The sequence below is a fragment of the Apiospora aurea genome (assembly GCF_038362705.1).
Source record: "Apiospora aurea strain CBS 24483 chromosome Unknown utg000003l_segment0_segment0, whole genome shotgun sequence".
Taxonomy (NCBI): Eukaryota; Fungi; Ascomycota; class Sordariomycetes; order Amphisphaeriales; family Apiosporaceae; genus Apiospora; species Apiospora aurea.
In genome coordinates this window covers 1,286,062-1,313,075 of record NW_027117390.1, presented here as the reverse complement: position 1 = coordinate 1,313,075, position 27,014 = coordinate 1,286,062, and the positions used below count along the sequence as shown (strand labels likewise).

General features: G+C 55.6%; 8 protein-coding genes across 8 annotated transcripts; 7 read left to right on the top strand and 1 right to left on the bottom strand.

Annotated features, from left to right (window-relative positions):
* Positions 1 to 919: 919 nt before the first annotated feature.
* On the top strand, positions 920 to 2,168 carry PG986_004261 (uncharacterized protein; the record flags this gene model as incomplete). Its single annotated transcript, XM_066840483.1, has 2 exons — positions 920 to 1,311; positions 1,373 to 2,168. 2 exons carry the CDS (start codon positions 920 to 922, stop codon positions 2,166 to 2,168), a joined length of 1,188 nt encoding a protein of 395 aa, XP_066703110.1.
* A 750-nt stretch (positions 2,169 to 2,918) lies between these two features.
* PG986_004260 (uncharacterized protein) lies at positions 2,919 to 4,154 on the top strand (the record flags this gene model as incomplete). The annotated part of the gene is made up of 1 exon (XM_066840482.1): positions 2,919 to 4,154. The coding sequence occupies one exon, from the start codon at positions 2,919 to 2,921 to the stop codon at positions 4,152 to 4,154; it is 1,236 nt and encodes a 411-aa protein (XP_066703109.1).
* Positions 4,155 to 5,110: 956 nt separating this feature from the next.
* Positions 5,111 to 6,973, top strand: PG986_004259 (glycoside hydrolase family 1 protein; the record flags this gene model as incomplete). The annotated part of the gene is made up of 1 exon (XM_066840481.1): positions 5,111 to 6,973. One exon carries the CDS (start codon positions 5,111 to 5,113, stop codon positions 6,971 to 6,973), a length of 1,863 nt encoding a protein of 620 aa, XP_066703108.1.
* Positions 6,974 to 7,202: 229 nt separating this feature from the next.
* PG986_004258 (uncharacterized protein) lies at positions 7,203 to 7,675 on the top strand (the record flags this gene model as incomplete). Its single annotated transcript, XM_066840480.1, has 2 exons — positions 7,203 to 7,226; positions 7,280 to 7,675. 2 exons carry the CDS (start codon positions 7,203 to 7,205, stop codon positions 7,673 to 7,675), a joined length of 420 nt encoding a protein of 139 aa, XP_066703107.1.
* Positions 7,676 to 10,512: 2,837 nt separating this feature from the next.
* PG986_004257 (uncharacterized protein) lies at positions 10,513 to 12,383 on the top strand (the record flags this gene model as incomplete). The annotated part of the gene is made up of 4 exons (XM_066840479.1): positions 10,513 to 10,605; positions 10,770 to 10,950; positions 11,058 to 11,280; positions 11,324 to 12,383. The coding sequence occupies 4 exons, from the start codon at positions 10,513 to 10,515 to the stop codon at positions 12,381 to 12,383; spliced, it is 1,557 nt and encodes a 518-aa protein (XP_066703106.1).
* A 1,594-nt stretch (positions 12,384 to 13,977) lies between these two features.
* PG986_004256 (uncharacterized protein) lies at positions 13,978 to 15,177 on the top strand (the record flags this gene model as incomplete). The annotated part of the gene is made up of 1 exon (XM_066840478.1): positions 13,978 to 15,177. The coding sequence occupies one exon, from the start codon at positions 13,978 to 13,980 to the stop codon at positions 15,175 to 15,177; it is 1,200 nt and encodes a 399-aa protein (XP_066703105.1).
* Positions 15,178 to 20,214: 5,037 nt separating this feature from the next.
* PG986_004255 (uncharacterized protein) lies at positions 20,215 to 21,240 on the bottom strand (the record flags this gene model as incomplete). The annotated part of the gene is made up of 2 exons (XM_066840477.1): positions 20,215 to 20,514; positions 20,953 to 21,240. The coding sequence occupies 2 exons, from the start codon at positions 21,238 to 21,240 to the stop codon at positions 20,215 to 20,217; spliced, it is 588 nt and encodes a 195-aa protein (XP_066703104.1).
* A 3,037-nt stretch (positions 21,241 to 24,277) lies between these two features.
* On the top strand, positions 24,278 to 26,068 carry PG986_004254 (DnaJ-domain-containing protein; the record flags this gene model as incomplete). Its single annotated transcript, XM_066840476.1, has 1 exon — positions 24,278 to 26,068. One exon carries the CDS (start codon positions 24,278 to 24,280, stop codon positions 26,066 to 26,068), a length of 1,791 nt encoding a protein of 596 aa, XP_066703103.1.
* Positions 26,069 to 27,014: the final 946 nt, after the last annotated feature.

Here is a 27,014-nt window from a genome sequence, read left to right as displayed (position 1 = left end):
CCTCGTTCTACGCCACACAGCCGAGCCATGGCGTATAGGATTGAACGAAATTCGTACGAGGGTTAACTCGGCTGTGTTACTATCGCTCAGTGATATGGTAATACGGGCCATTAGCTTAGTGGTACGCTGCGTCACCTTCTAAGCTTTCATATAGTATAATTACAGAACCAGAAGCGCATTTGATGATTTCTGACTGACTTATATGGTTTATTAATTTCTGTTTTGTCATCCTGGGTTAAAACTTAGCTGGGGTATTTGTGTCATGGGTGGACTCTGGACATTACATCGGCCGACAAGATAGCAGCAGCGACCCGGGTATGCGAGAACAGTCCACCGGTTTTCCAATACATATCGTAGGCGGCATATTCTGTACGTGCGGTTATAGACTTCTTGACATGAAAGGAAGACCAGGCTCAGAGCTAGGTCAGCATAGGTCCCTTCTTCATGGTAGGTTCAGGTTGATTTGATACTAAGCTCCTCGCCCACCTAGGAGGAATAGGGGTATGAGGAACGTGTGTCCTTGTCGAGTCTACGTCCACCATGAGACAGCAAAGAGTTTGCCATTGTCTTTGGTCGTTGTTGTATCCCGTACAATATAATGGCCTTGTTATCAGCTGAAAGGAACAACACAACTCTTCATTGTGCATTGTAGGCTCCGCGGCATTGAGTGCCGTCGGCGGCAGGACTCAGTAAGAAACATCATGTTTCATGCTTAATAAGATTGTTTTATTGTTGTGTACAATGGTAGTATCTCATGGCGAGAAACTCGTTCGTCTCTTTTTGCATTCGTTGCCGTATATAGGATCCGGCCGAGCCAGCAGCAGCAGAACCTCCGTTTAACCCTGATGCCTATCTAAACATTACGGATAGACGACGATATCTTTACTGCCATTTTTCTGGAAACATATTTTGTGCAATCATGGCTGCTTCGGGTCAGGTCGTGGAAATAGGGACGAATTACATCCTACCTGTGGTGCAAAATTTGGAAAAGGCCGGTCAGCCAGGGGCGCCGATCTTGGAGATAGCATGTGGAATCTGCCTTTGGCGAACCCTGGACATCTCGACAAAGGTAGGTGGACTGATCGAAGCCGAGTGCCGACTCCCTCCGGAGGAGGCCGCGCAATCGAAGGATGACTTCTACGAGAAGCACCAGCTGGAGTACACCATCTTCCTCAAGTGCGGGCACCTGGTCGGCGCCACGTGCTGGGAGGCGCAGATGGAGCGGCCCGACTTCAGCGCGCAGCAGTGCAACTTCTGCAAAGCGAGCCTCCTCTGCGACGGGTGTCCCAGCCGGATCCTGATGGACGACCGGTTCGACCCCGTTCGGTGGCCGCTGGACCCGGCCTCGTACCGGCCCTACGAGGAGTTCCAGACCAGGGGTGGGCCTGACGGCCGTCGAGATCGACCCCGACGCGCTGCGCTTCTGCGGGCCCTGCGCCAGGTACCAGGTCCGGCGCAAGTTCGCCGACATGCTCCTCACGTTCCCCCGCTGCCACGCCGACGAGTGCTTCCCCCCGGGCCCGGACGGCGGCCAGCAACAGCTGCCGCCGCCGCCGCCGCCGGGCATGCCCCACGAGCAGTGGCGCCAGGCGAACGTGGCCCAGTGGGTGCGCCAGAAGGTGGGCGAGATCAGCTACCTCGTCGTTCCGCGCACCAACGACGTGCGGGACCCGCAGCGCCGGGCCGAGATCGAGGCCGAGTTCGATGCCACGCGACGGACGGTTCAGCAGAGCCTGTCGACGTTCGCACCCCGTGTGCAAGCGGCGCGGCAGCTGGCCTTTCGACCGTGCCGGGATCCCGGAAACGGCCGCAACGGCGCCGGGACCCGGGTGGTGACGGCACAGCAGGTGTCGGAAAACCTTGCCTTGGCGGAGGCGCACCTGTCGCAGTTCTACGACCGGGCCATAGACCGCCTGCCGGCCGTGTGGTACCGGGGCGGCGGGGTGCCGCTCCAGCGCCACCCGCCCGAGTACCAGGTCGAGGCGCCACCCGGCCTCAGCGAGGCCAAACGCAGAGCGGTTCGGTATCTGTTGATGACGGTGGGGGCGGACTCAGTCGATGAGGCAGAGGCTCTTATCCATCCGTCTGTCATTGCTGGCAGTAGCATGAACGAGATCATCGGAAGAGCCCAAACTATAGTTGTACTACGGCCCGACGAGTTTGAATAGCGAATCAAGGTAAGATAGGCTACATGAACGAAATTTAATCTCTAGGGGCTCCTTCAGCAGGATAGGAGATTCTTGACAAAACCCCAGATGCTAAGAGGCAGGTGGGAAAAGAAATGACCAGCAGGACTGGCTGTGAGGGAGTGATTGCAGGTAGAACTAAAGTTTGTGTGCGCGCTGGTTCTTTCCACATTATCATACGGATATTTGGAAGAAATTCGACGTTAGAAGGCGTTGAAAGCTTAATGGTGGTAAGTTTATCGTACAGAACCAGGAGAGTGGAAAAGTATCTTTATTCCTTTCTCCGTTGCCTATTCTAGAAATACATATACCCTTTCTCCGTTGCCTATTCTAGAAGTATATATTCTCAAGTCCTCTCACCCAAGAGCCGAAACCTGAAACGTCTTCTGCAAACAATCATACAACCAACATACAAGTCTACATTTATTCTTCTTGATTATTGGTACTTGAGACCATCCATACTCTTTCAGACTTCGCTTCAAATCACCAGACATTAAACCACCATGTCTTCTTCACACACATCTTCTCCCGACCCTTCGGTCGTCACCTCCCCTCGAGACCAAGTCGTCAGACAAGCCCGAGGTCAAGTCCGAGGCTGCAGTCATCGAGTCTTATTACATAGTCGATTTTGCCGAACACATAAAGAAGGCTGGTCAGCCAGGGGAACCTACTCTTTATTCCGAATGTATCGTTTGCCGCAAGACCCTGGACATCTCCACCTGCGTACGCGACATGCTCCAGGAGGAACACGCCTTGGCCGGTGACCAGCTGGGCGCCAAGGACTGGAACGAGTTCTACAAGAAGCACGAGCTCGAGCACACCACGGTGCTGGCGTGCGGCCACCTCATCGGTCGGGACTGCTACAAGACGATTCTGAAGAACCATGCGGGCAGGACGAAACCCGACGTCCTCGATCCGCGCAACTGCTTCCACTGCCGCGCCGACCTCCGCTGTGCCGGGTGCCCCCTGTCAGCCCTGTACGATGAGAGCTTCAACCCCTTCATCCCGGGCCCAACGTGGCCGCGCAACGAACCGGCCACGTCGCGGTGGCAGCCCTCCTATAGCTTCCAGGAATTGACGCTGACGGCGGCCGAGACGGACCGCCGCGCCAAGCGGTACTGCGATGCCTGCACGAGTCTCCACATCTTCCGCAAGCTGGTGGAATGCACCTTGGCCTGCCCCCAGTGTCCCACCTGCGCCTCCTCTCCGTGCTCCTGCGGCCCAGAGGAGCAGGAGAGGAATAAGGACAAGGAGCAGCAGCCGCAGCAGCAATTATCTCGTCCCGACCGCGACGCCCTCGCCGAGAAATGGCTGTGTCGAAAAGTAGACCAGCTCAGCCGCTTGGTTTATCCCAGCACCGTCGACATCCGCAACCCGCATCTCGCGGCCCGACGCGGGGACGAGATTGCCACGAGACGCGCCCGTTTCGTGAAAGAGATGTTGGCCGACCCCAAGTTCCGCGAGTTGGAGCAGGCCATGTTCCGCCTCCAGGAAGCCGAAAAAGAGGAAGAAGACTCCTCCATCCCCACCATCGGCGGTAAGTTCAAGGCACTCTCCGAGCGCGTCTTCTCCCTCAAGGGCAAACAACAACAACAACAACCACCACAACCACCACAACCACAACAGACCATCGTTCCCGGGCCCGACTGGGCGCACTGGGCGTTCTGCCTGGCGGTGCAGTGTGTCGAGGAGTACGAGAGAAAGAGCTCTGTCCTGCGTCTGCCGCTCGCGTGGCACCGGGGACTGGAAGGGGACGAGGAGGACGACCAGGACGATGAGAGTTTCCGGCGCGTCCCCGCGGGGAAGAAGCGCCGCCACATGTTGAACTGGGATGAGGAGACGTTGATGTTTGTCATGGCGATGGGCGTGGACTCGCCCGAGAAGGGGCTCGCGAAGGTCAATCCCCGTCTCTTCGCCGGGACGCAGAGGGAGCTGGTCGACGTGATGCTGGCTTCTATGGATACATAGTTGGGCTGAAGCGGGATAAACCCTTGTAACGTTTGATTTGAATTGCCGGGGGGTTTGCCGCGTTTCTAGGTGAAGACAGAATGGCGCGCCTGATGTTCTGGTTGAAGGAATACCGAACCAAGAGCAATGAATACATGGAGATAAAAGAGATTTTCTATAGTAATTAACTCATTATACACGCTTTTCAACGTAGAGAACCACAACGTAACTATTAGGGATGCGATGACTGGAAAAAGATGAGTGATGGCCTTAGATAATGTTGACGACGGACGAGGAGGTGGTCCCGTAAGCCTCTCATGATATCCACCCCCGCCAAATAGCTGAGATCTCAGTGCTGATCGTCAATGACTGAGAAAGACCGGTAATACGCCGGTTGCCCGCTTCCCCATGAAGCTGATCAGATTGCCTATATCAAGGCTGATGAAGAGGCTGAGGATGCCAGTCATGCAGGTTTAATGAGATGACTATGTTTGGTTATGACGTAAAACGGAGGATTTTCGTCTCCCGTAGCCGAACCGAGCCGAGCCAGCGACCAGGATTAGCAGGTAGTTCGCAGCAGTGGTACCATTCAGACCTCATGTAGAACCACCTCGAGTCCTCGACCGGTATTGGTAACGGTTGCATAACTTGGCTACCAGGTTACTCAGGTACGATGCTGGAGTAATGCGGAGATCACTTTCTGGGGATCTCGTGTTTCCCCCGCATTCCCCTCACACATTCCCCTGTCCTTGTCCCTGTGATGCGAGGATTCTGCAGTCGCGCCGGCAACCGCCTGTTGAGCCCTTGTGCGCGTATGATTATTCAATGGCGGTGAGGTACTATTACGTCTTCGCTGGTCTTGCGTGTCGTCAATAAATATGGCCCCCTCCCCGACGGCCATGGGATCTGGGGAAGAGGAGGAGGCTCCACGACCGGTCTAGTAACGTCACGGGTACCAGACTGCCAAGTACGGAATCATGAGGAGTGCCGCGATTCTTGTTAGTAGCTGGGCCACGGCCGCATTGGCCCAGCAAGTCTACGCCCCTGCCGATGGGCCAGTGGTGCGACCGACAAAGTGCTCGGTGAATGGCTCTTACGCCACAGCAACTCCGGTCTACTCGTTCACCCCATTCTCCTTTACTCAGACCGAGACGATGCGATTGGCCACGTCTGTTAATCCAGGGCCGACCACTACCTACGCGCCGCCCTACGAGTCTTTCAGCCACCTTGTCCCGGACTTAGCGACGACGACGTGGGGCAACTGGGATCCCAATGCCGCAGCTGCGACAGATAGTGCTGACCCGTATGGTCAGGCTGCCTGGTCCGCCATATGGGAACGCGCCGACCTGGCCAGCTTCACCGAACGGGGCATGTACTCTACCACGGTCTCCCCCACTCCGGTTCCCACCAGCGAGCTCGTGCTCCCGCCGCCGAGCTACTTCCAGCCCCAGGACTCTTACTACTTCCCCAAGGATTTCGAGTTTGGCGTCGCCGGCTCGGCCTCCCAGATCGAGGGCGCCATCGCCGATGAGGGCCGCACCCCGACCCTCATGGAAATCGTCACTATCGGGCGCGGCGAAGGCGACCCCACGGACTACATCACCAACGAGAACTACTACCTGTATAAGCAGGACATCGAGCGCCTGGCCGCCATGGGCGTCAAGTACTACTCCTTCTCGATCCCCTGGGCGCGGATCCTGCCGTTCGCGCTCGAGGGCTCGCCCGCCAACAAGCAAGGGTTGGACCACTACGACGACCTCATCGACTTCGTCATCGCCAAGGGCATGGAGCCGCACGTGACGCTCATCCACTTCGACACGCCGCTGCAGTTCTACGCCGACCCGTACAACCGGACCGTGGCGACGGTCGGGCGCGGCGACGGCGGCTACAGCCACCCCGAGTTCCAGGACAGCTTCGTGCACTACGGCAAGGTGGTCATGACGCACTTCGCCGACCGCGTGCCGGTGTGGTACACCTTCAACGAGCCGCTGCTGTACTGCGAGAACGGCAAGGCCGTCGACGCCGTCATCAAGTCGCACGCGCGCCTGTACCACTTCTACCACGAGGAGATCCAGGGCGCCGGCCGCGTCTCCATCAAGTTCAACGACAACTTCGGCGTGCCGCAGGACTCGGCCAAGGCCGAGGACGTCGAGGCGGCGAACCACTTCAATGAGTTCCAGCTCGCCACGTTCGCGAACCCCATCTTCGTGGGCCAGGACTACCCGGAGGCCTTCAAGATGACGATCCCGGACTACGTCCCCCTAAACGAGACGGACCTCGCCTACCTCAACGGCACGGCCGACTTCCTGGGCATCGACCCCTACACCGCGACGGTCGTCTCGCCGCCGAACGGGGGCATCGCGGCCTGCGCCGCCAACCTGTCGGACCCGCTGTTCCCGTACTGCGTGAACCAGTACACCAACACGACGACGGGCTGGAACATCGGGTACCGGTCCGAGTCGTACGTGTACATGACGCCGACCTACCTGCGGACGTACCTGAACTACCTCTGGAACACGTGGCGGCACCCCGTCGTCATCACCGAGTTCGGGTTCCCCGTGTTCCACGAGGCCGAGGCCGAGAACCTGTCGGACCAGCTGTTCGACCAGCCGCGCAGCGACTACTACGTGCAGTTCCTGTCGGAGACGCTCAAGGCCATCTGGGAGGACGGCGTGCACGTCGCGGGCGCGTTCGCTTGGAGCTTTGCGGATAACTGGGAGTTTGGCGACTACGACCAGCACTTTGGCATCCAGACCGTGAACAGGACGACCATGGAGAGGCGGTACAAGAAGAGCTTCTTCGACTTGGTCGATTTCGTGGCCGCGAGGACGCAGAAGTGATCGAATAGGGGGAGGCAAGTCTACCTGATCATTGGCTGCACAGCTACCGGCTCACGTGCAAGGGCGTAGTGGCTTACCCAGCGGCGGCGTACTTGGAGCATCAGACAGACGCAAATTTTGTTTACTTAATCAACATACTCAGTCGACCACACAATTAACACTTCAATGCGGGCGTGACTAGTTCAATGCAAATGATCCCTCCGTGAATAGCGTCTTGTTGCCGAGCAAAATGTTCGTGGCAAGTCGCCATCCCGTACGACAAATGAATCGCGCCGCCTCGCTGGCCGTTCTTGCCCGGGGTAGTAGGGCGAGTGTGGTGCCGCCAGTGGGGCAGCCGATGTTGAGATGGAAAAGCAGAACCTCGAAAGCGGCGAAAGCAACGATGAACCACTACTGCCTCGAAAAATTAACGGCACCAGACATACTCTGGGGCTGGAATGTGCCGGAGGCACATCTACTTGTCCTCAAGGATCCAGCAGGGGACAAGAAACTGACGGCCGACGAGCGGGCCACCAAACGCCTGCTGCTGCGGAACCTGGAAGAGTCACGGAGGATAGCGGCCCAGTGCGCGGCGCGCCGGAAGAGGAAGCAGAGGATAAAGTTACAAACACTGGGCAAGGCCCGAAAGGTGCCCAACAACAAGTCGAAAAGAGAATGAGGCAGCACCGGAATGCACTGTTACGTCCCTTTAATCATGGCTAGAAGATAATGGGTGAGCCACAGACAGAATACTCGTACTATAGAGATGTCAATAGCAGATATCCTGGAACGGCCAAAAACGTTTATACGCTGGAGACAAGCTTGGCCTTTTGGGCGTGGTTGCTGGGCGGGAAAAGACAGGTTGTCGTCCAACTGGGGACGAGCCGTCAGTTTCCGATCCAACCGAGATGCACTGCATGGTTGGCTCGGGCAAGACCAAGCAAGCAGCGAGGGCCGGGCTGAGCCGGTATCACAATGCAAGCCGGCGTCATGTAATACGACATTGAAGCGGTATATGGACGATATAACTGGAGGCGATGTTGTCGCGCCGGGAGGTCGGCTGCTGGTCGGCGGTCGGAGTTGTCAGTCGCCTGTAGGGGAAGATCAATGGGATGGATCCGCCCAAAAGTGGTATCTCAACGGTCGGGACCAGGTTCAGGCGGTAGCGGTAGTGCGGTAGGTCGCAGAGAGGCGGTAGATTGCCGAAGAAAAAACCACTCTGGCGCAGCCTGGCACTGGCACAGCCCGGGCTGACCCCCACAAAGCCTGCGCATGTGGTGTCTTGGTGTGTCCCTTGTCCCTCCCTCGTTGCAGACGTGCCGCCAATGCTAACCTAGCACACCTTCACACACCTTCACACCCTCAGACCTGCCACCGCAACTCTATCTTATCAGCACGGTGCGGGTCACAGCAAGAGATTGGCAAATGGGGATGGAGCCCCTTATTGCCATTTGACAGCAGGCCAGACACGCCAACTAAAAGCAATGCAAGCCCTTTACTTGTAGTACGAAAATAAAATAAAAAGTAATTCAAGACAGCCTCGGCTTGCCCGCAGGCCCGGTTCGTCATCCATCTACGTGCACCTCAAAAGCAAGCATGGGATGGGGGAGGGCTTGCAGATTGATTGATTGATTGGAGCATTGCGATGCACGTAACAAAGCATCAGCCGAGTCATGGACAAAGAGAGTGTCTGAGCTGAAGTCCGCCCGACAAAGCGACCAAGGTAGGGGCTGACTCTCATCGTGGGCTCGTAGGTAGCCGTTGACAACTGTCATTTTTTGCCCCTTCCGTCAGTGCACTCTGTCTCGGGGTGGACAAAGACTTTTTTTTTTAGGTTGGGATGCGTAACCACGCATTGAGGGCCACCGTCAGTGCTTTTATGAGGTTAAAGCAATTTGGGCGAGGGAGAGAAAAAAAGAAAAGAAAGAAAAAAAAAAAGCCGTCGGCGATGGCTCAGCAATTGGCAGCAATGGCTTGCGGGCTTGCTTCATGTTGCTCGGGGGTTGTGACAGGGTTGCATTTAAGGGAATATGAAAGTCAATTTACAGCAAATCGAGATGGGGTTTAGTGGACAGGCTTCTCCCTGGCACAGAGGCTACAGTGGGTATGGTGGCAGGGGGGCTGCGCCGGGGGTTCTGGGCCAATCGCCCTGGCAGTGCCAACTGCCAGGTCACTCCAGGTCCCTCTACCGCAAAAGCAACGCGCAAAGGAACAAGGCAAAGAATCGACACCAGACCGGGGATGGGCTTCTGGAGGCACCGGAGCCACCATCCTGTCACCAGTTACACCACCAGTCACGGCGCACTAGGCTGCAACCGGACCTGGATGGAGCCCTTGACCTCCTAACATGAACCTGGACCTAGCCAATATCCAACGACACGGTCGAACCTCCTGCCTCCTCTGTGTGTGTGTATCTATCTCTGTCTCTGGTCTCGGTCTCGGTCTTGGGCCTTCTCGCCATTTTTTCTTTCTTTCTTCCGCCTTGGTCTGCTCGATCGTGTTCGTTCGCTCTCCAGAGGCAACGAGTCGGTGGATTGTCAGAGAGCAAATACCAGCGATCGAGTGTTCGTCTAGTCTTGTTTCTTAGCCACTGGAAAGGCGCGCCGCCCAGCCGTTTGCATTCGCAATACAATACGCCAATCCATCAGTTTGAACCCTTACCGAGACTCACACCCACACGCTCCTTTGCAAACCAAACCACCTCCCGGCTAACTCTCCTCCCTTCTCGTCCAACCCCCAAATGACGGCAGACCGTCTCAGCTCCATTGTGATATACTGGAACCGCCACTCTTTTACCCAGTAGATAATCTTCATTCGTACGTTCGCAAATCGCCTCAACAAGCTTGCGTCGCCCCCAAGCAAGTCACATGAGCGCAGGCTGTACTAACTTCTCCGGGGCAATCAGCGATTCATATTACAAGACGAAACGTGCTTTCTCCCAACCTCACCAGCCAGCGCCTGTACTGTAGTTACCGTGCCCGTTACACACCGCACCAGACTCTCTCGCCGCTTGGTCGTAACCACCGCGGGTCACGATAGTCGCCTTTTTTCCCACCCGTCGGCCACTTTTCTTCAGGTCGCCTCGACTACCACCAGCGCTAGAGGCACCCGGCTTTTTAGACCGACTCGATCTTAGCCCATTCGCTCATTCGACATTCCCTCACTCTAATTTTTTGGCTCTTCGTCTCCTGTGGCATCATTGGGCCGTTCAACTGGCTCCCCGCTTCCCTTCCCGTCTCGAGCCACCCCCGAACCCGCTGTTTCGTTCTGGCTCTGTCGTTCCGGTCCAAGGGCTCGCGAACCACTCATCTCCCTCGTCGGCCTTCTTGTGTGTCTCGTCACGCATCACTGCTCTCCTGCTAGGTCCGGTTAGCGCTGCTAAAAGGCTCCGGACTGCCGCATTCCTCCATCGCCCTACGCCTGCTGGGGCACCGCATAATTCCCGACTTTTCTCGCTGCCTGGAAGAATCACACAGCCTGCCGCCTCCGACGAACACCAACACGCCCAGCATCGGTGTTGGTCGCCTTTGCACCCGGTGCTCGGGATCGATATGGCAGCCATGTCCGCCGCGCCGGGAGCAGCCGCATTTGCCCACTCAAATACCTCCCAGGGGAACCACGCGGGTTGGAAGTCACATTCGGATCAGCATGACGTGAGTCTTTCGTCGCTACGCCATCCCTCGGGCTGGCCCGTACGGGGGCAATCCCACGTCGCTGCCACGCCGCTCTGAGACATTGGATTTGCCCCTTGCAGCAGCGATGGAACCTTATCAGAAAAGTTCCTTTGGGAAAATGTAGCTAACACAATCCATTCCAGGAGCACGCGCACGACGCGGATCACGACTCGACATATGGCTCGGCGAAAGACCCTCTTTACTTGCAGGACGAAAACGCGTACCGCGACCCCTTTGCGAAACGAGACCCCAATGAGCCGTTCCCGGCCACCAAAGAAGCCCTCGCGAGACGAGACCCGAACGAACCATTCCCCGCAACCAAAGGTAGGCAGGCACCACTTCGAGATGCGTTGGCAGGCGAGGCAGCAGGACCCGCCTTGAGATGGGGGAACCTGGCTCCAGCAGATGCACGATTTGCTAACACCACGCAGAAGCCAATGGCGGCCGAATAGGACGACCTGAAAACAAACGAGCTCACACGGATGGCCATATCGTTTCCCTGGATGACGAGGAAAATAAATGGATCCACCGTGATAAGCTAGCCAAGATCGAGAGCGAAGAGCTACAGGCCGCTGGCATTATCTTGCCGAAACCTCGTTCGCAGAGCCGCCCCCCGCAGAGACCGGAGCACCGACATGGCCAATGGGTCGAAACGTACGACAGACGCTTCGGACCACCATCCTGTGTCGAGGTCTAGGAAGAACTCGACTCAGACCAGTGCCGCTGCCGAGAAGACTTCTGACCCCGATCAAGGCGGTAGTTGGGATTGCCGCCGACCAGATGAAATAGCAGAGGATCCGAACGAGTACTGGATCACCAGTGAGTCGCTAGGACCGAAAGGATCCCGTATACCGGTTGCCAAAGTCAGTCCCGCACCTATTCCTTTAGATTATCTCGAACGTGATGCCCCTGTCCCCCGCAAGATGAGCGGGACTCTGGCCCTCCCCGACGACGACTTTTCGCTTACCAACCTAAAGCCCCGATCAAGGAGTAATAGTTTAGTCCTTGACGAAGTTACCAAGTTGAGCTCCGCGCAGCAGCGTGTGGCCAGTGACAACTCGCCAAAGAAGGCCCCTGTCCCGAAGAAGACCATACCGGCCGCGGCCAGGTCTGCCTCTGCGAACCGAACAAACAACACGCGACCCAAGACTCGATCCGGTACTGGCCGTGATAAGAACTCCACAGCAAGGCCAGGCACAAGGTCCGGCGAGCTTTCTCCGAAATCTCCTGAGGGTGAACCTCCGTGGATGGTGTCGGCCTACAAGCCCGACCCCAGGTTACCGCCAGACCAACAACTCCTGCCCACCGTGGCGCGGCGCTTACAACAAGAACAATGGGAAAAGGAGGGCAAGTTTGGCAATACGTACGACAAGGAATTCAGGCCGCTTAATGAGCAGGAGCACTTGCGACCGCCCGAGACGCAGAAGGCGCAACAACAACCTGAGCCTGAACCCGAACCCGAGGAGCGAGCAGACGAGTGGCCACTTCGGGCGGGTGAAGGACGCGCGGAAGCTAAGAGCCCGACCCCGAGCCGTCCCGGCACCAGTTCGTACTCGACTATGCCCAGGTTAAACAGCAAATCGAGCCAGCATCCCCCGATTTCCAGTCCCAGATCCCCATCGATCCCTCAGCAGAACCGGATGTCCGCCGCTCCCAGCCAAATCACTCGGGTACCGACCCAGCCAGAGCAACCTCCCGTACAAGAGAAGGAGGAAGCAAAGAAGGAGGGCGGTTGTGGCTGCTGCGTTATTATGTAGACATGCGATGGTCTACTTGCTGCTGCGTGCACTCTGCGCAGCTGCTTTGGAGGTTAGCGGGTTTCTGGGGCCCTGACCTGACGACTTTACGACTCTCCTTTTCTTCGTTCGATCCTAGCGATGGTGTTTTTCCCCAACCCAGTCTTCGTCACCAAGATTGCCGACCACACGCTGCGTCTTCCGCGCGTCTTTTTTAATCGATTACTACTATAACACCACCTTCGCAGTCCATATCCATCCATCACACACAGCCACCCGCCATCACTTACTTGACCGACCGACATTCAGGCGCTCTTGTGCTCTCATCAAGGTAGAGCAAGAAAAAGCCTGGATGCAATCACTTTGCTTTCAGCAATCAAAATTCCCTTTTACACGCTCACCACGCGAAACTACTTTCCACCACCACCACCAAAATTCTGGCGTTTATAGGATGGTCAAGAAATCCGTTCCGGAGTTTATTGGCGTACATAACAGTTTTCCCCCATCTTCATCTCCCTGTGGGGATATCTTGTCCATCCATCGATTCCCCTTATTTCCGGCTCTGGCCGGCTACAGACATGGAAAGCTTTTTGTGTGTATAATCATCATTTATCCCTTTTGGCTGTCTATTCATTACACACACTACTTACTACTGGTTGTTGCTGTTTTTTTCTGAGCATCATGCATTCAAATCCTGCGGAGACGAGCGGAGAGGAGAAAGGGAGGCCCCTGGCAGGTGCTATGGGGAGGTCAGTTGAAGGGGCGAGCGCAGATGGTCTCGGGACATTGTGGGCGGGGGACATGGAGAGGCGAGGAGAGAAGGGGAGAGAGGAGAGAGGAGAGGAAGATGATGAGAAGAAGTCGTTGACCCGGTTAAAAACTGACCATGAATACCCCCCGGGTTGATCTTCGGAAACCAGTACATATATTCTTGAGAAGCAGTGTGAAGAGACAGATATATCACCAACAACTTGATGCTGTGAATATGAATCTGTCCCAGCGAAGGTATTTTCAAGTAAAGTGTTGCTAGTACCAGCGCTTTGGGAGTCTGCTTTCCTTGTCTGGAAATTGTACGTATCAAGACGTTGGGATCTTCACATCAAGTCACCTTGGCTGGCGGGATCTGATGTCAGGGTGCTTCTGCGGGGTTCCTGAACCAAGGTCCGGTTTATGCCATCCCGCCTTGTGCCCACTGATCGGCACTGAGGTGAGCTTAAATCAGCTGCCATCCGTTCATTGATCAACGACTCAGCATAGCTTGGGTTTATTCGTTTGCCTGTCGCTTCCTGTCCCTATCAAACCACTGAGCTTCAACGGGTTCTATGTTGTTTGACATCTATCTTGCATTTTTTGTGACACTTTCTATGAATTGGTGGCGATAGATGGTGGCTCATCTTGGCAGGCTACCACGGAACGGAAGGTACCCAGCAGCTTTCAAAGGGCAGGAGCCTGAAGCTTGGTCCTAGTGCTTGTGACGTGGTTCACCAAGACTTCACTTTCGTACAAAGTTACGACCCTACCTGGAAACGGCACACCTCGTGATCCTATCATATACCTACGGCTTGGCCTACCTACGTATATTCCTACCCATCTTCGTCATCAACAACAAACAAGCATGGCCACTACTGCTGAGCCACCCACAGCCCCTCCGGCAACGTCAGCAGCCGCATCATCATCATCATCAACAGCCAAGCCAATAACGCGGCGAACCCGCATCGTCTGCATATCGGACACGCACAACTGCACCGTCAAGGTCCCGGCCGGCGACGTGTTGATCCACAGCGGGGACCTGACCAACACGGGCTCCCTCCAGGAGCTGCAGAAGCAGGTCGAGTGGATCGCACGCCAGCCGCACGAGGCCAAGATTGTCGTCGTCGGGAACCATGACACCACCGTCGACGCGGCCTTTTACGCGGAGCACGGGGCCTACTTCCACCACGGGCAGCTGCAGGACGTGGACGCGTGCAGGAATCTGCTGCTGCAGCCGCCGTTGCCGCGGCTACGGGAGGAGCAGAAGCAGCAGAGGCAGCACCAGCAGTGGATCTACCTGGAGCACGAGGCGCGTACGGTCCGGCTGACGTCGCCCGGGGGGCCGAGGACCGAGTTCAGCGTGTTCGGGTCGCCCTGGACGCCGCAGTTCGAGAGCTGGGCGTTCCAGTACAGGCGGCACCAGGAAGACGACGGGGTTTCCGCGAGCAAGGTCTGGGGCGATATACCGCTCGACACCGACGTCCTGATCACCCATGGACCGGCCTTCGGACACCGCGACGAGACGAACGGGCGTGAGGCGGCAGGGTGCGAAGAACTGCGGAAGGCCCTGTGGCGCGTCAGGCCGCGCCTCGCGCTATGCGGACACATCCACGAGGCCCGGGGCGTCGAGCGCGTGCGCTGGGATCTCGAGGACAGGGGGGTGCGGTACAAGGAGGCCGGCGTCGAGGCCTGGACCGACCCGGCGCCCGTGGGCGACAAGATCAGTCTGGTGGACTTGACGGCCAAGGCCACCGGGCGGGCCCAGGACAACGACGGAGGGAAAGCGACGCGACCCGAGAGCCAACAACCTCCGACGACGGGCGATGCGGCGCAGCCGGGCATCGGCACGCGCGGGCTGGGCGGGGACCCGGACTCAGCCCGGAGCGACCAGTCGGCGCTGGCGGGGCGGCTCGGACGGAGGGAAACCTGTATTGTGAACGCGGCGATCCAGGCGTCGGGCTATCCACACGTAGGCCCGCGCCTGCTCAACAAGGCCATCGTGGTCGACTTGGATTTGCCGGTGTGGGAGGATGGGGATGGGGATAGGGATGATGGGGCCTCATAGAGCCAAAAGCCAAGCCAAGCCAGGAGAAGAACCGGTTTTCGTTGTTGGCGACAAAAAAGACGGTGTATGTGTTGTAAAAAAAGGGGGAAGGGAACGGAGCCAACCCATCGACAGGCAGAACGCTAGCTGGTCGTAAGCCAGAAATAAAAAGAGCAGGACACGGACTACAATCACGATACCTACCTAAGTAACCTCTGATTTGAGACTTTGCCATTGGGAAATGGGCACACGACAGGCAAACAACACAGACACGACCACGCCGCACAGGCGCATAACTTGGTTAATTGATCAGCGTCTCGCCGCCCCGTTTCCCGAAAAGGTCCGTCGGGAGTCAGTCATCTTGGCCTGCGCGCATACGGTACCACCATCGTAGCCTCTGATGTGGTCTCATTAATTCTGGTTTTTGCTCTCCTTCTTCTTCTTCTCATCGTCTTTCTTCCTCGCGCGTGATGCGGCTGTCGTGGCTAGTCGGGACCCCTTTTTACCTGGATGATCCCCCATGCAGATGTCATGGCACCTCCCTGGTTCCTCGTTAGCACCAGCACCGTAAGCCATGGCATGGACGCCGGATCGACGGCTAGGGAATAAGCACTTGTTTAGATAGATTTATGGACTTCATGATGACTACAACAGACAGACAGCCTCACAGCCTCAAAAAGGCCTATTTTGAGGGATTCGATACCGGCCGCGGGGAAATCAATCCCGATTTCAAGGCCAGCAGTTCTTGCTCAAATGAAAATCCCGAGGTGTAGCACGTGCTCCCGATATCATAAGGGTCCTTCCCGGGTGGTTCGACACCTTCAGTTCAGCCTTGCGGGTTCGTTTAATATGTGTTGGGCAGCAGCGTGGGACCGTCTGATGTTTTTTTTTGTCAAAAGCCCGCCCCCTCTTCCGTACGTAGTTCACGATGTCTTCACGTTTTTGCGATGCGAGCCTACTCAGCGCATTGAGCCAAGGAGAAAACCTTTCTCGGGGCTGACTGACATCTAGGTCACCATCATGCGATGATTTTGCTTTTTTTTTGCCTCCCCTCCCCATCCGGTTTTCTTGTCGGTTGGGTACAAACGACGAACGGGCGGGTGGTTCGGCCGACAACGACGCCCGAACCCTGAGCTCACGAACTCCCCAATTCCCCAACTCCCAAGCTCCCAATTCACTTCAGTACTCACTCGCGTCAGGCGCGTCTTGACTCACTTTCGTTCGGCTGTCCCAGCCGAACAAGCAGAGCTCGCCCCGGAATGTCTTGCGTGAAGAGACATCGGTGCCCACTAAACCAAAGAACCCGATAAGGTTTCGCTGCTCGCGTGAGACATTCTGACTCTTGTGGCGGCAACTCTCAAAGACAAAGACACGCGATGGGCTCTCCTTTAGTACGGGTAGTCGTTTCTTTTGACACCAATGCATCTAGTGACACTCACATTCGCAGCCGATCCTTGGCCTTTCGAGTATGTCTGGCAGGATGATATTCAACGTCTAAGTTTGCGATGTCTCCAATTCTCTCGCATGGCAACTTGGCAAGAACTCCATTGGGTATTCTGATGCTGCTGTCTTTGGAAGTGCCAGGGTCGCCCGCGTATCTGTGTTGGATGTCAATCCCGTCTAGCTTGATTGTTAGTCGTTGATCAGCATCGACAGAGTTAAGAAATTGCCTTAGCATTAATCATCATCCCAGGCACATCCCGCCGTTCGAGTCCTACCTCGGGACGGTAGTTGACTTGGGACGGAGACACTCGAGCAATAGAGTTGAATTGATATGACATGCATAAATGCCATGGCCCCCATTGCGGCACTGCATGCCATTTATTTAGTTGACGAGCGAGATTGTTTCTCCAATGCTTTCCTTTTGGTCGGGTCAAGAGCTAAAATGACGTTGGCATACACTGAGCGGAGTACAGCAACAGCATCATCTGAGACCTGACCCTCCCAAGTGAACGGCAGGGTCTTTCCGCATCGCATGTCTGTACTTACAGACGGAGAGAAGGCTGAGAAATCTCGAGGTACATCGCAGTCTGGGCGGGATGCAAAAGTGAGACATGCAGGAAGGGAGAGTGCCGTGATCTGGTTAGCAGAACAACTACGGGCGCTTCGAATGGGCCCAGGTCGGCCAATGACATCTGACAAATGGCGGGGTAAAATGGACTGCTGCAAAGTAAGTAAGGAAAAAGTTCAGGCTTCTCTTGACGATTCAGCAGCACTGCAACGCTGCAAAGCATGGAAAAAGTGACTTGCGGGCCTCCGAATGCAGTCTCGTTGTCTTCCATGCCTCGTGAATGGTGCAAATATGGGGGGAGAAGAGGGGGAAAGGATGGGATATGCATGGGATGAAAGCCGGGATGCCTGGACGACTAGACGACTTTTTATGTGTTCTATTTTGTCCGTATAGCCAGCCAAGTGAGTAGTAGTAAACGGGCTTGAGATGAGGGGGTCCGATGCAGAGTCCTCGTGTCGGGTTAATGAATTGTTCGTACGTTATTTTTTGCTTCTTCGCCTTCAGGGACCTGGGACGTGTGGAAGTTGAGCAAAAAAAAAAAGCATGTAAGCCGTTGTGCAATTGCAGTAGTAAACATGGCAACCGAAGGGAAGACCCGGTATGCGTGCAGCAAACAAACACATGCTCTCTCCCTACTTGCCTGCCCAGGTTCCCTTTCGCTCACCGCCCATGCGTCTAACGGCGGTCCTAATGCGATGCGCTGCGCATAACGTCGTCAGTTGCTCTCGGGTTTCCGAGGGGCAGCATGATTTTTTTTTTTTTTCTTTTTTGTCGCGCATGCTAGGTTAACTGCTAGTTCCGACGGGACATCGTGAGTATCATCATACATATTCGGAGGATCTTCTATATTTGTAAAACCCGAGCTTGAGATCGAGGATAGATCGCATGATGTCGCAAAAACAATTCGTACTGTATTCGGGAGGAGCCCATCGCAAGTCGAACCGTACCGTACGAATCCATCTTCTGCGACGAGTCGACTTGGCGGCATGCAGCTCCAATCCAAAAGGAATCAGGGACTGAGGGGTAAAGTCCGATTATGGCGGGGCAAATCTGGGAGGGCAGGCGACTGATACGACGAGTGCGACCTTTAATCGGATCCTCGTAGCCCCCCCCTATGCCCCCCTATGCCTCCCTATAAGCGTCATGTACCTACCGCCATGGTCTGTATCTAACGTCGTAGTCTTCTCCTCGCTGCTGCAGAACAAGAAACCGAACGCAGGTTTCAAGTCATGAGCTGGGTGAGAGGTGACTCTCGTTGCCTTGGTATCGCGGTCATGTGTTTCCGAAATTGTGGTGTCCGATGGAGGCCACTAAGGCTGGCTGGCGCTGCTGTTTGACCTCTCTCTCTGGAGTCTCTCCATTTGTTGCAAAAGCTAGGTTACAGTTACTGACTGTATCAGTATCGTACATACCTCGGTGACATCTGCCTGGTTTCCAACAAAGTATCTGCAAGCCTGCTCTAAGTCGGTGATTAATAACGGTAACCCCCCATTCGACCTGCGCTTATTCGTCGAGTCCATATCCATATGTGAGATGGAAAAACTTGGATCGGACTGTCCAATGTAAGGGCACCAAGGCACCTGGCCAGCCTGGTAAGGCCGGAGGGCATCCACAAGTCCACAAGGCACACAAGGCACACACCACTGTCAGTCGGGGCTCGGCTCGAGAACGGCTCTGGAATCACGATGTTATACATTTGCTAGAGTTATAGAAAGGTCACAACCTGTTTTTTTGCTCCGAGAGAAGAGCGGGAGAAGCATGCGCTACGACCATTCTATCCTATTTCGTGGATCATCCTCGGTCGTCGTGACCGTTGACCGCCGAATCAGGCAAGAGGTGGATCATTCCCACCCATAGCGAGTCAGAATGGCCCGTCGCCCGTTCAGCCAGTCGGTGTCGGTTCATACCAAGCCATGTTCAACGGCCGAGCAACCAAAGCCTCTGAGGTCCCAAGTCTTGGATAGATGGCAGAGGCCCGTCAAGCTGGCAGTATGTCGCGAAACGACTGGCGACGGGCTGCGGTGAGAAATCCACCCTCTGCCCTCCACACGCGAATTGTCCAGTTAGGTATAGGCCGCGATTGTTTCTATCTTGGGTGTGGCTTATTCGTGGTGGTACCTACACTCGTAGCCGTATTCCTCACATGTATTGATTGCCGGATTAAATTCTACTGGGTGGAAAAGGGACGATGTGACTCCGCTTGGCGCCCACCCCTCGCAGGCAGAGAGAGGCATTGCAGACAAGACGATATCACATCCCACCATCCCACACCACCCATTTGGAATGTCGCCTCTTACTTACTCTAGCGTGCGATCGCACATACCATGAGGCCCCTCGATGCCCATCATCCCGTGGGTATAGTAAGAAAAAGGCGCCCTGAGGATCGTGATGGCGGGTGCCTGTGTGATTGTGTAGCACACCCTCTTCGCGCTGCTTGCACCGCCTACGCCCTACGCAGGTGCAATGTACCTGCTTCTTCGGCGTCGCGATTGGCTACCCGGCCCAGGAGAGTCTGACCTCTCAGTGTCCCTCGAGGTCGTGTGTGACCGCGCACAGTCTTACCACAGTCGGCAGCCAGGGTCCAACCGAACTGCTTCCAGTCGTTCCATGCAGCTAGGACTTTTGACTGGTGAAGGTTAACGTCCCTCTGACTGAGTGGACTTGGCTAGACTCGGCGGCACCCTATGAAGAAGCATGCACATGAACTGTCCTTGTGTCTGTCAAGTCAAGCAGTAGCTTCGGCATCGTCGTCATCATAGACCCAATGAGAAAAGAAAAAATTCAGGAAAGTGAGCGATAGAGCAGCACCCCATTATCGTCCACTGAAAAAGGTGGTTGACTTTTTTTTTTCTCCTGCTCCCTGTTGCGTTGCTGCTAGAGCTAGCTAGCTTCACTAGACGATGCAGCAGCTATGGTAGCTTCATCAATCGTCGCTCCGGACAGGAACGAAGCAAGCAATCACCTGCTTTCGCGGGCTGCAGAAGAGAGCCGAAATGGCTTAGCACCCGGCGCTCTTATCGAGTCGTGGCCCAACAGCCCGCATTCAATTATTTCTGCGCTTCGCGTCGTGCGTGGCCTGATGCGCAAACAACCAACACGTGGACAGCGTCTTTTGCCAGAGAGATGATGAAATGATCCTCAATATTGGACCTGTCGGCGACGGCGAACAGGTTGTGTGTGCATTCATCAAAAGGAGAACCACCATCACCAGCGGCCCAGCAGCTGCCAGCGTAGCGATATGCTTTCTGAGGGTCGGCAGGTGATTTATAGCAAGACAACAGGAATGAGGCTGCCAATCCAGTCATGGTTGGGCTGGGGCTTTTATGTAATGTGCTGATGGTGGTTGTCTGGAGGCGACTTCACACTGTGAGGGAGTTTGACGATAGGTGAACAATAGCCCAATCGGCACGACGTCGGAAAGCTGCCGGGCTGCATCCAACGTCCCATGTTTCGAAGCCCGTGGAATTGTCACGATGCTTTGGCCTCGTCCGAACCAGTCAGACGCATACCGCCTGCGAGTCGCCCCTCGCGATTGGACGGGGTGGATCGCCCAGCGTCCCCAGGGCCTGCTTGGCTGTCAAATCACCCAGCGTTTAGGGGACTCTTTTTTGGAGGGGGCCCCTCTGAATATGTAATCGATAAGCTAAGCGAGTCGTCCTCGCGCGCTCGCCAAATGCTTACCACACTGGCCACACTGGCCACACTACGTAGCCGAACCGCGAACTGACGCAGCTGCACTCGCAAGCCTGCGCAAGCTGCTATCCTGGCGATGGCGATTTGCGTACAGTATTTGCGAAGGCCGGTAGAAGGCTCCCCCGACCCGCCGCACCCAGCCCTTTGGAAATGGCCACGGTGCCAGCTGTTGGCCCGTCCTCACCAATGACCAGGAGGCCGCCAGGCCGTTGGACGCGTCCGCCGATCATCTGAGATGCGGTGGGCAAAGGAAACTGGGGAAAAACTACATCATAGGGGTCGTCCAGGTCGTCGACCTCGCCTCGTGGCTCGGATGGATGATCCACGGTTGGGTTGGGCTTTGGGGGGGGGTTTGTAATCGAAGAGTCATGCCAATCCATGGATGACTCCCACTCGTGCGTGAACCGTGACAAACATACATGATACCGGACGAGAACAATGAAGCTGGCGAGACCACGATAAAACAAAGGTGGAGGTGAAATGGAGGATATAGTCGAGCGACTTATTCACTCGCCGTGTGTTCACCGCCCATTTGCACTGATGTACCATTTCCCTTACCGACGGAATCGCACACACACCTACAGCACCACCGGCGCAAAGCACCACCGACTTCCAGGTTTCAACGGCAGTAGCTTCTCTTGACCTGGCGGAGCCCACCCCCACCAGACATTGCCGAATCGAGCAGGACTCGGTCCTGGTCGCCTCGTTCTTCACCAGGTCAACTACAGACCGCATTTGCGAGGGGAGGAGAAAACAACAATTCGCAATTCGGTCGGGTATCGTGGTGGATTGAGGTGATCGGACTGTAATCAAAAAGCAAGGCTGGGTGAAATAGGGGGGATATCGCTTATAGCCGCATGTCCCTGCTTTCCATGTTATGAGTAGGCCTAGAAGACGAAGAAGAAGCAGAAGAAGAATCCCTTTTGCATATCCCCATCCCCATCAGTCAACAGTCATCCGCCTCTTCTCGCCTTGGGTTGTCGAATGATTGTTGTTGTTGTTGAAACACACAAGCAATCAATACCAAGCTTGCACTGCCATTCTTGCCACCAAAACCCAGCCCTGTCAGGAACGCGAATCAATCTGGCGAGGTTTTATAGCCCGACTCATACTTGGATTCAAGTTTCGCCATCTCGAGAAAAGTCGCCTTCTAAACAAATCCATAAAGGTACATTCACATACATTGGGGATTCTCAAGGGAGGCCCATTTTCATCCGGCAGGCTGGGATCTACTACCCTCTCTGCCTGCATTGCATTAGGAACATCTCCATCCGTCGACAGACCGACCCCGACAGCGACCGCCATCTTACTCAGAAAGCTCTGCTCACCTTTTCCTCTGGCCGTGTCGTTTGGCTTTGTTCGTTAATCTGTTGCACATCTTTCCTGCACGTACACAGGCTCATCTGGAATAGGATTGGACGTTCGTCGTTCGTGACCCGGCTGGCCGTTTGTTGCGCGCACCACACCGACTGATTACACAACCACACCACACTCACACACCCGAGACCAGGGGTATGATTATCTAAGATCACAAGGTTCTTGCGTCTTTTTGGTTGGTTGTAGCACGCACCCATTGGTCCCAGGGCCTGGTACATACCCCGGACTCCCTGGCCATCGCCAACGCCGAATACTCCTACCCCTTCCCTAAGGATCAGAAGGGGAACAACAGCTCTACCCTGACCTGAAGAAATAAAACCAAGAAGAATAAGAAGGTCATCATCACCATCATCACCATCATCTGCTTCGTCATCAGCCATAACTAGGACCGACAGAGATTCGATAGCTTTGCCGGCTTCTTCCTAGGTCGACTGCTCCCTCGCCAACCGGCTTGGATCAAACACGCAACACCATCTGATTTGCAACTCTTCGGTACGGCCTAGCGGGACCGGATCGCCAAAAGTTCAGATCCTCCTTCACCCGACGGCCTCTGCATCGAGGATTCCCACCGCCAACCCCAGCGATCCGACAACGTGCATCGGACGGGAAAAGGCAGCTAAATTCTCAGCTCCGGGATACACTGTGCAAGGGCAGTGTATTGGGATTACTCCTAGCTTAGAGGCTTGTCTATTCTCGCCTCTTACCTCCGAGTGTGCTCCTCTTATTAGTGAGCGCGAGACAGAACATTACAGAAGCAGGAGGACCAATTGTGCCAGTGTGCAAGCGTCCCAACTGTGCTGTGCAGCCAGTTGTGTGTGGGTTTTACGACCTTGTACCGCTTTAAGCTGAAGAAAAGCACCGGCCAGGACGAAGAGGGCGAAAAGCCAGCGTTGATCCCTGCTCAGCTTCAGCACCGTCCCAAAAGCCTCATCCGCCTCGCCCGCTTTCCAAGTCGCCTGGCGCCATCTTAGCCCGCTGCCAAAAGGGACGATCGCAGAAGCGTAGCGGTAGCGCATCCCTCACTCGATTGATTCTCCAGTGTCCAGTGTCCAGTGTCCAGTGTCCAGTGTCCAGGCTGCCCAGCCCTCGACTCAACTGTCTGCGCAACTGAGTCCTGCCACTGTGAGTTAGCGTTAGCGCATCAGGTACTCCAGCACAAGCACAAGCCTGTGCGGTACTAGTACTTGGGTACTTGGCCTCCTACTGCCGGCCTTGGCCAGACAGGGCTCTTTCGTCACTGAGTAAGTACCGCGCCAAAGTACCCGACCCCCCTCCAAGGACTAGAAGAGGAAGTGGCACGGCCGGTGGACACCCACGCAGCACCACGTCGACCATTCAGCAGCGCCCTCTCGACCCCATACGCAGCTTGCATCGCTACTTCGCTACATCCCGTTTTGTATCCTGACCTACACTCTGCGAGCCAGAAGCTCAAGTGCACTCTTCAAGAACCGGGCTCACCCTCCATCAACTCTGGTCTCGCTCTCTTTCCTCCCTCTAGGCTGCCGTGACCTCATCGCCAGATCAACCTGCTTCCTTCTCTCAACCACCCAATTTTCCTCAATCGATTCCCCCCCAAACCCAATCCTCCCACCATTACCACCACCGACCGCACACACACACACTACTGGGACAGTCCAATCCCGATCCCATCTTGTTTTCTCTGGAGCCCAGTTCTTAATTGCATCTAGTCTATCCCCTTTTGAGCCCGCCTCGTGAACTGCATACTACCGTCCCGTTCCCCGGCTTTTACATCATTTCCTCGGCTACCAACACCTCTTCTTGTTTCACTGCTGGTCAAACGCTTCAAGACTTGGATTGCTAGCATTGCATTCTTCGCATTCCATGCGATAGACAGACTCAACAACAACCTACAACCCACCAAAGAAAGCTGCTGCCTTTCGGTTTTCTTACCAAGGACTCCAAGCAACATCCACACAACGATCCAGTCAGCTGCAGAGCCAAGAAGCAAGCAATTCAGCCTCGTCAGCAAAAAGCCCCCAAACGGCGGAGCTACCGCAGTCGCAATCACCGCCCGCCATCATGTTTACCCTGCCTGATGATCCCTACGCACGCTTAGGTGTTTCCAAAGATGCTCAGATTCCCGAGATCCGGTCGGCGCACCGGAAGCTGGTGCTCAGGTGTCACCCCGACAAGGTCGCAGACCCGGAACAGAAGGCCATCAAGCAGGAAGAGTTTCAGAAGGTGCAACGAGCGTACGAGATGCTTTCAGACAGCAAGGAGCGGCAAAAATACGACGACATGGTCCACGCCAACGAGATGGAGAAGCAAAACGCCCGCATGCGCGCCGAGCAGCCGGCATACTCCAGTCGCTCGACTCCCCGCCGCGAAAACACCACCGAGTCCCATCACTACAACGTCAACGTGAGGATGGCCGAGCCACGCTTTGAACGCTCAGCGTCAGCGTATGCCCCCTCACCCAAGGCCGCCCCCGCCTACACTTCGGCACGAACCCCTCGTCGGCATGAGGAGAACCCCTACGGCAGCAGCGTCGACGACGGCCGGGAACACCGGAGTTCGCGGAAACCTGCTGGGCCGTCTTCCTACGAGAGGGAGGCGCCTTCTTCGCGACGCGCTGAAGAGGACAAGAGGTCGAGAAAAGAGTCGGACAAGGCCTGGGATCGGCAACGTGAAAAGGCCGAGAAGGACTCGAGCAGACGGAAAGCCGAAGAGAAGGAGCGGGATCGCAGGGAAAAGGAAAAGGAGAAGGATCGCCGCAAGAAGAAGGAGGAGGCCTCGCAGAAGGAACGGATGCATGCCGAAGAGAAGCGCCACCACCGAACGCCGTACAGTGAAGACGAGCCTGTCGTCGTGGAAGCGGTACACAAGTCGGAGAAGTCGTCATCCAAGACCAAAGCCAATATCCGAGCCAAGGTTGTCGAGGCCGCTCCCATCCGGGAAGCCATCACCGAGGACCGCCGTTCGAAACAAGACGCTAATCTGGAGTTTGCGGCACATTATTTGCAGACCTCGCGGAGTAAGGTGGCTCCTGGACTTTCTCGGGCAAAAACGTACCACCCGACATCGGGCTGGACGCCGCCAGTGCCAACACCCCCTCCGGCTGTTGGTGCTATGGCGCCGCCGCCGCCTCCTATTCCTGAAGATGACGAACCGATAAAACGGACCTCGGCTTCTCGGCGCTCGTCGCACGACACCCCCCGCTCTAAGCTCTCCTCATCGCACAGGAAGTCGAGCAGGACTGAGGAGGAGCCGCGAGTCATTCCCGGCTTGAAGAAGTTCAGCACCATGCCTAGTCGTCACTCGCCTCCTGAAGTACCAGAATCCCCTCCTAGGATGCACCGGGCACAGACAGATTCGTACTCGCGCCCGGCTCCCGGTGCGGCTCCTGGGCCCCACCCGGGTCTCTCCCGCGCTCAAACATGGTACACGGCGGCAGCTGCAGAGGAGGACTACCGCGACCGGGGTCGATCGAAGCACCACCCCCGCTACCATAGCGACGAGGACTACGATGATTACTCCGAAGACGATGCTCGCTACTCGCGTCGCCCATCGAGACATCACTCGCCCGAAGCTCCCAAGACCAAGTTCCGCTACACGGTTGAGGGTAGCAAAGCTATTCCCGTCCGGACTCGCCCCGAGTCGCCCGGGAGACGCGGGTACAAGGTGCCCTACTATGGACACGAGGCGAACTCTGGACGCCCGGTGGCTTCCTACGAGTCGTACGAGCAACAACCTGCCTACTTCCCTAAAGTCAAGTATGCTCCGAAATACGGCGAGCACGACGTGGCCTACTCCACTACTTCGGAAGCCGGGTATCGGATGACGGAGCCCCCTCAAGTCTACGGATACTGAGAGGGCTTCCCACTCCTCGGTGCCACCTCACTTCGGTTCTGCGGGGTTCTGCTAAACTCCTGGAAATCTTGTGACAACTTCAAAGTTGATGTATTTTTTTGCTATTTCTTTTTTTATCGCATTTTCACTGGCGTGCGTTGTTCTGGGAGATATAACCTGGCTCGAAGGGCCATTTGGAGTTTGGGTGGAATATTTATCGGGCATGGGGTTTTCACACAATCTATCACCGATTTGAAATTCATGAGATGCAGTAACGATTTGATGTCTTGGATGATGGGGGTTGGCGGAACGAAACGCTTTGTTATGGATGGATGGATGGCTGAGAACGAACGGGGTTCCGAACTAAATACAACAAACCCTTCCGCCGTACCTTGCTTTGAGCTTTCTCTCTCTCTCGGTTCTTCCGCCAGTCAGCACTCTGATGAGTCTCACCGGAGATCGTGTCGTTGCCTGGCTTTTCGCTTGTATTCCTGGATGAACTATTCTTGATTTTCTTGCTATTTATTTGTTTCGTCTTGCCACAACGCATGCACACACACACACACACACACACTCACGCACGCTACGTCATATCATACCATACCACACATTATACACACACATATCTATACACCGATTGCATCACCCCGTCTGGGTAATGGAGGGTTTTCATCTTTGGGAAAGGGATCGCTTACTGGGCTTGGGATTGGGCTGTACAAAGGCGCGACATTCGTTTTTATTGGAATGGGACTTGACGATCGAATCAAATCAAATCGAAATTATACCCGACATTCGTTATTTTCAACACCAACACGACAAGGCGTTTCGTTCTGGCTGGATACCACATTCGTTCTTCGCCGAGTGCGAAAGGGGGCTAGTCTCATGGTGTGTGCTGATGTGCCTCACCATGCACGGCAAGGCAGATTGGAAGGATGGGAGGAATGGATCGACGAGGCCAAGCTGACGG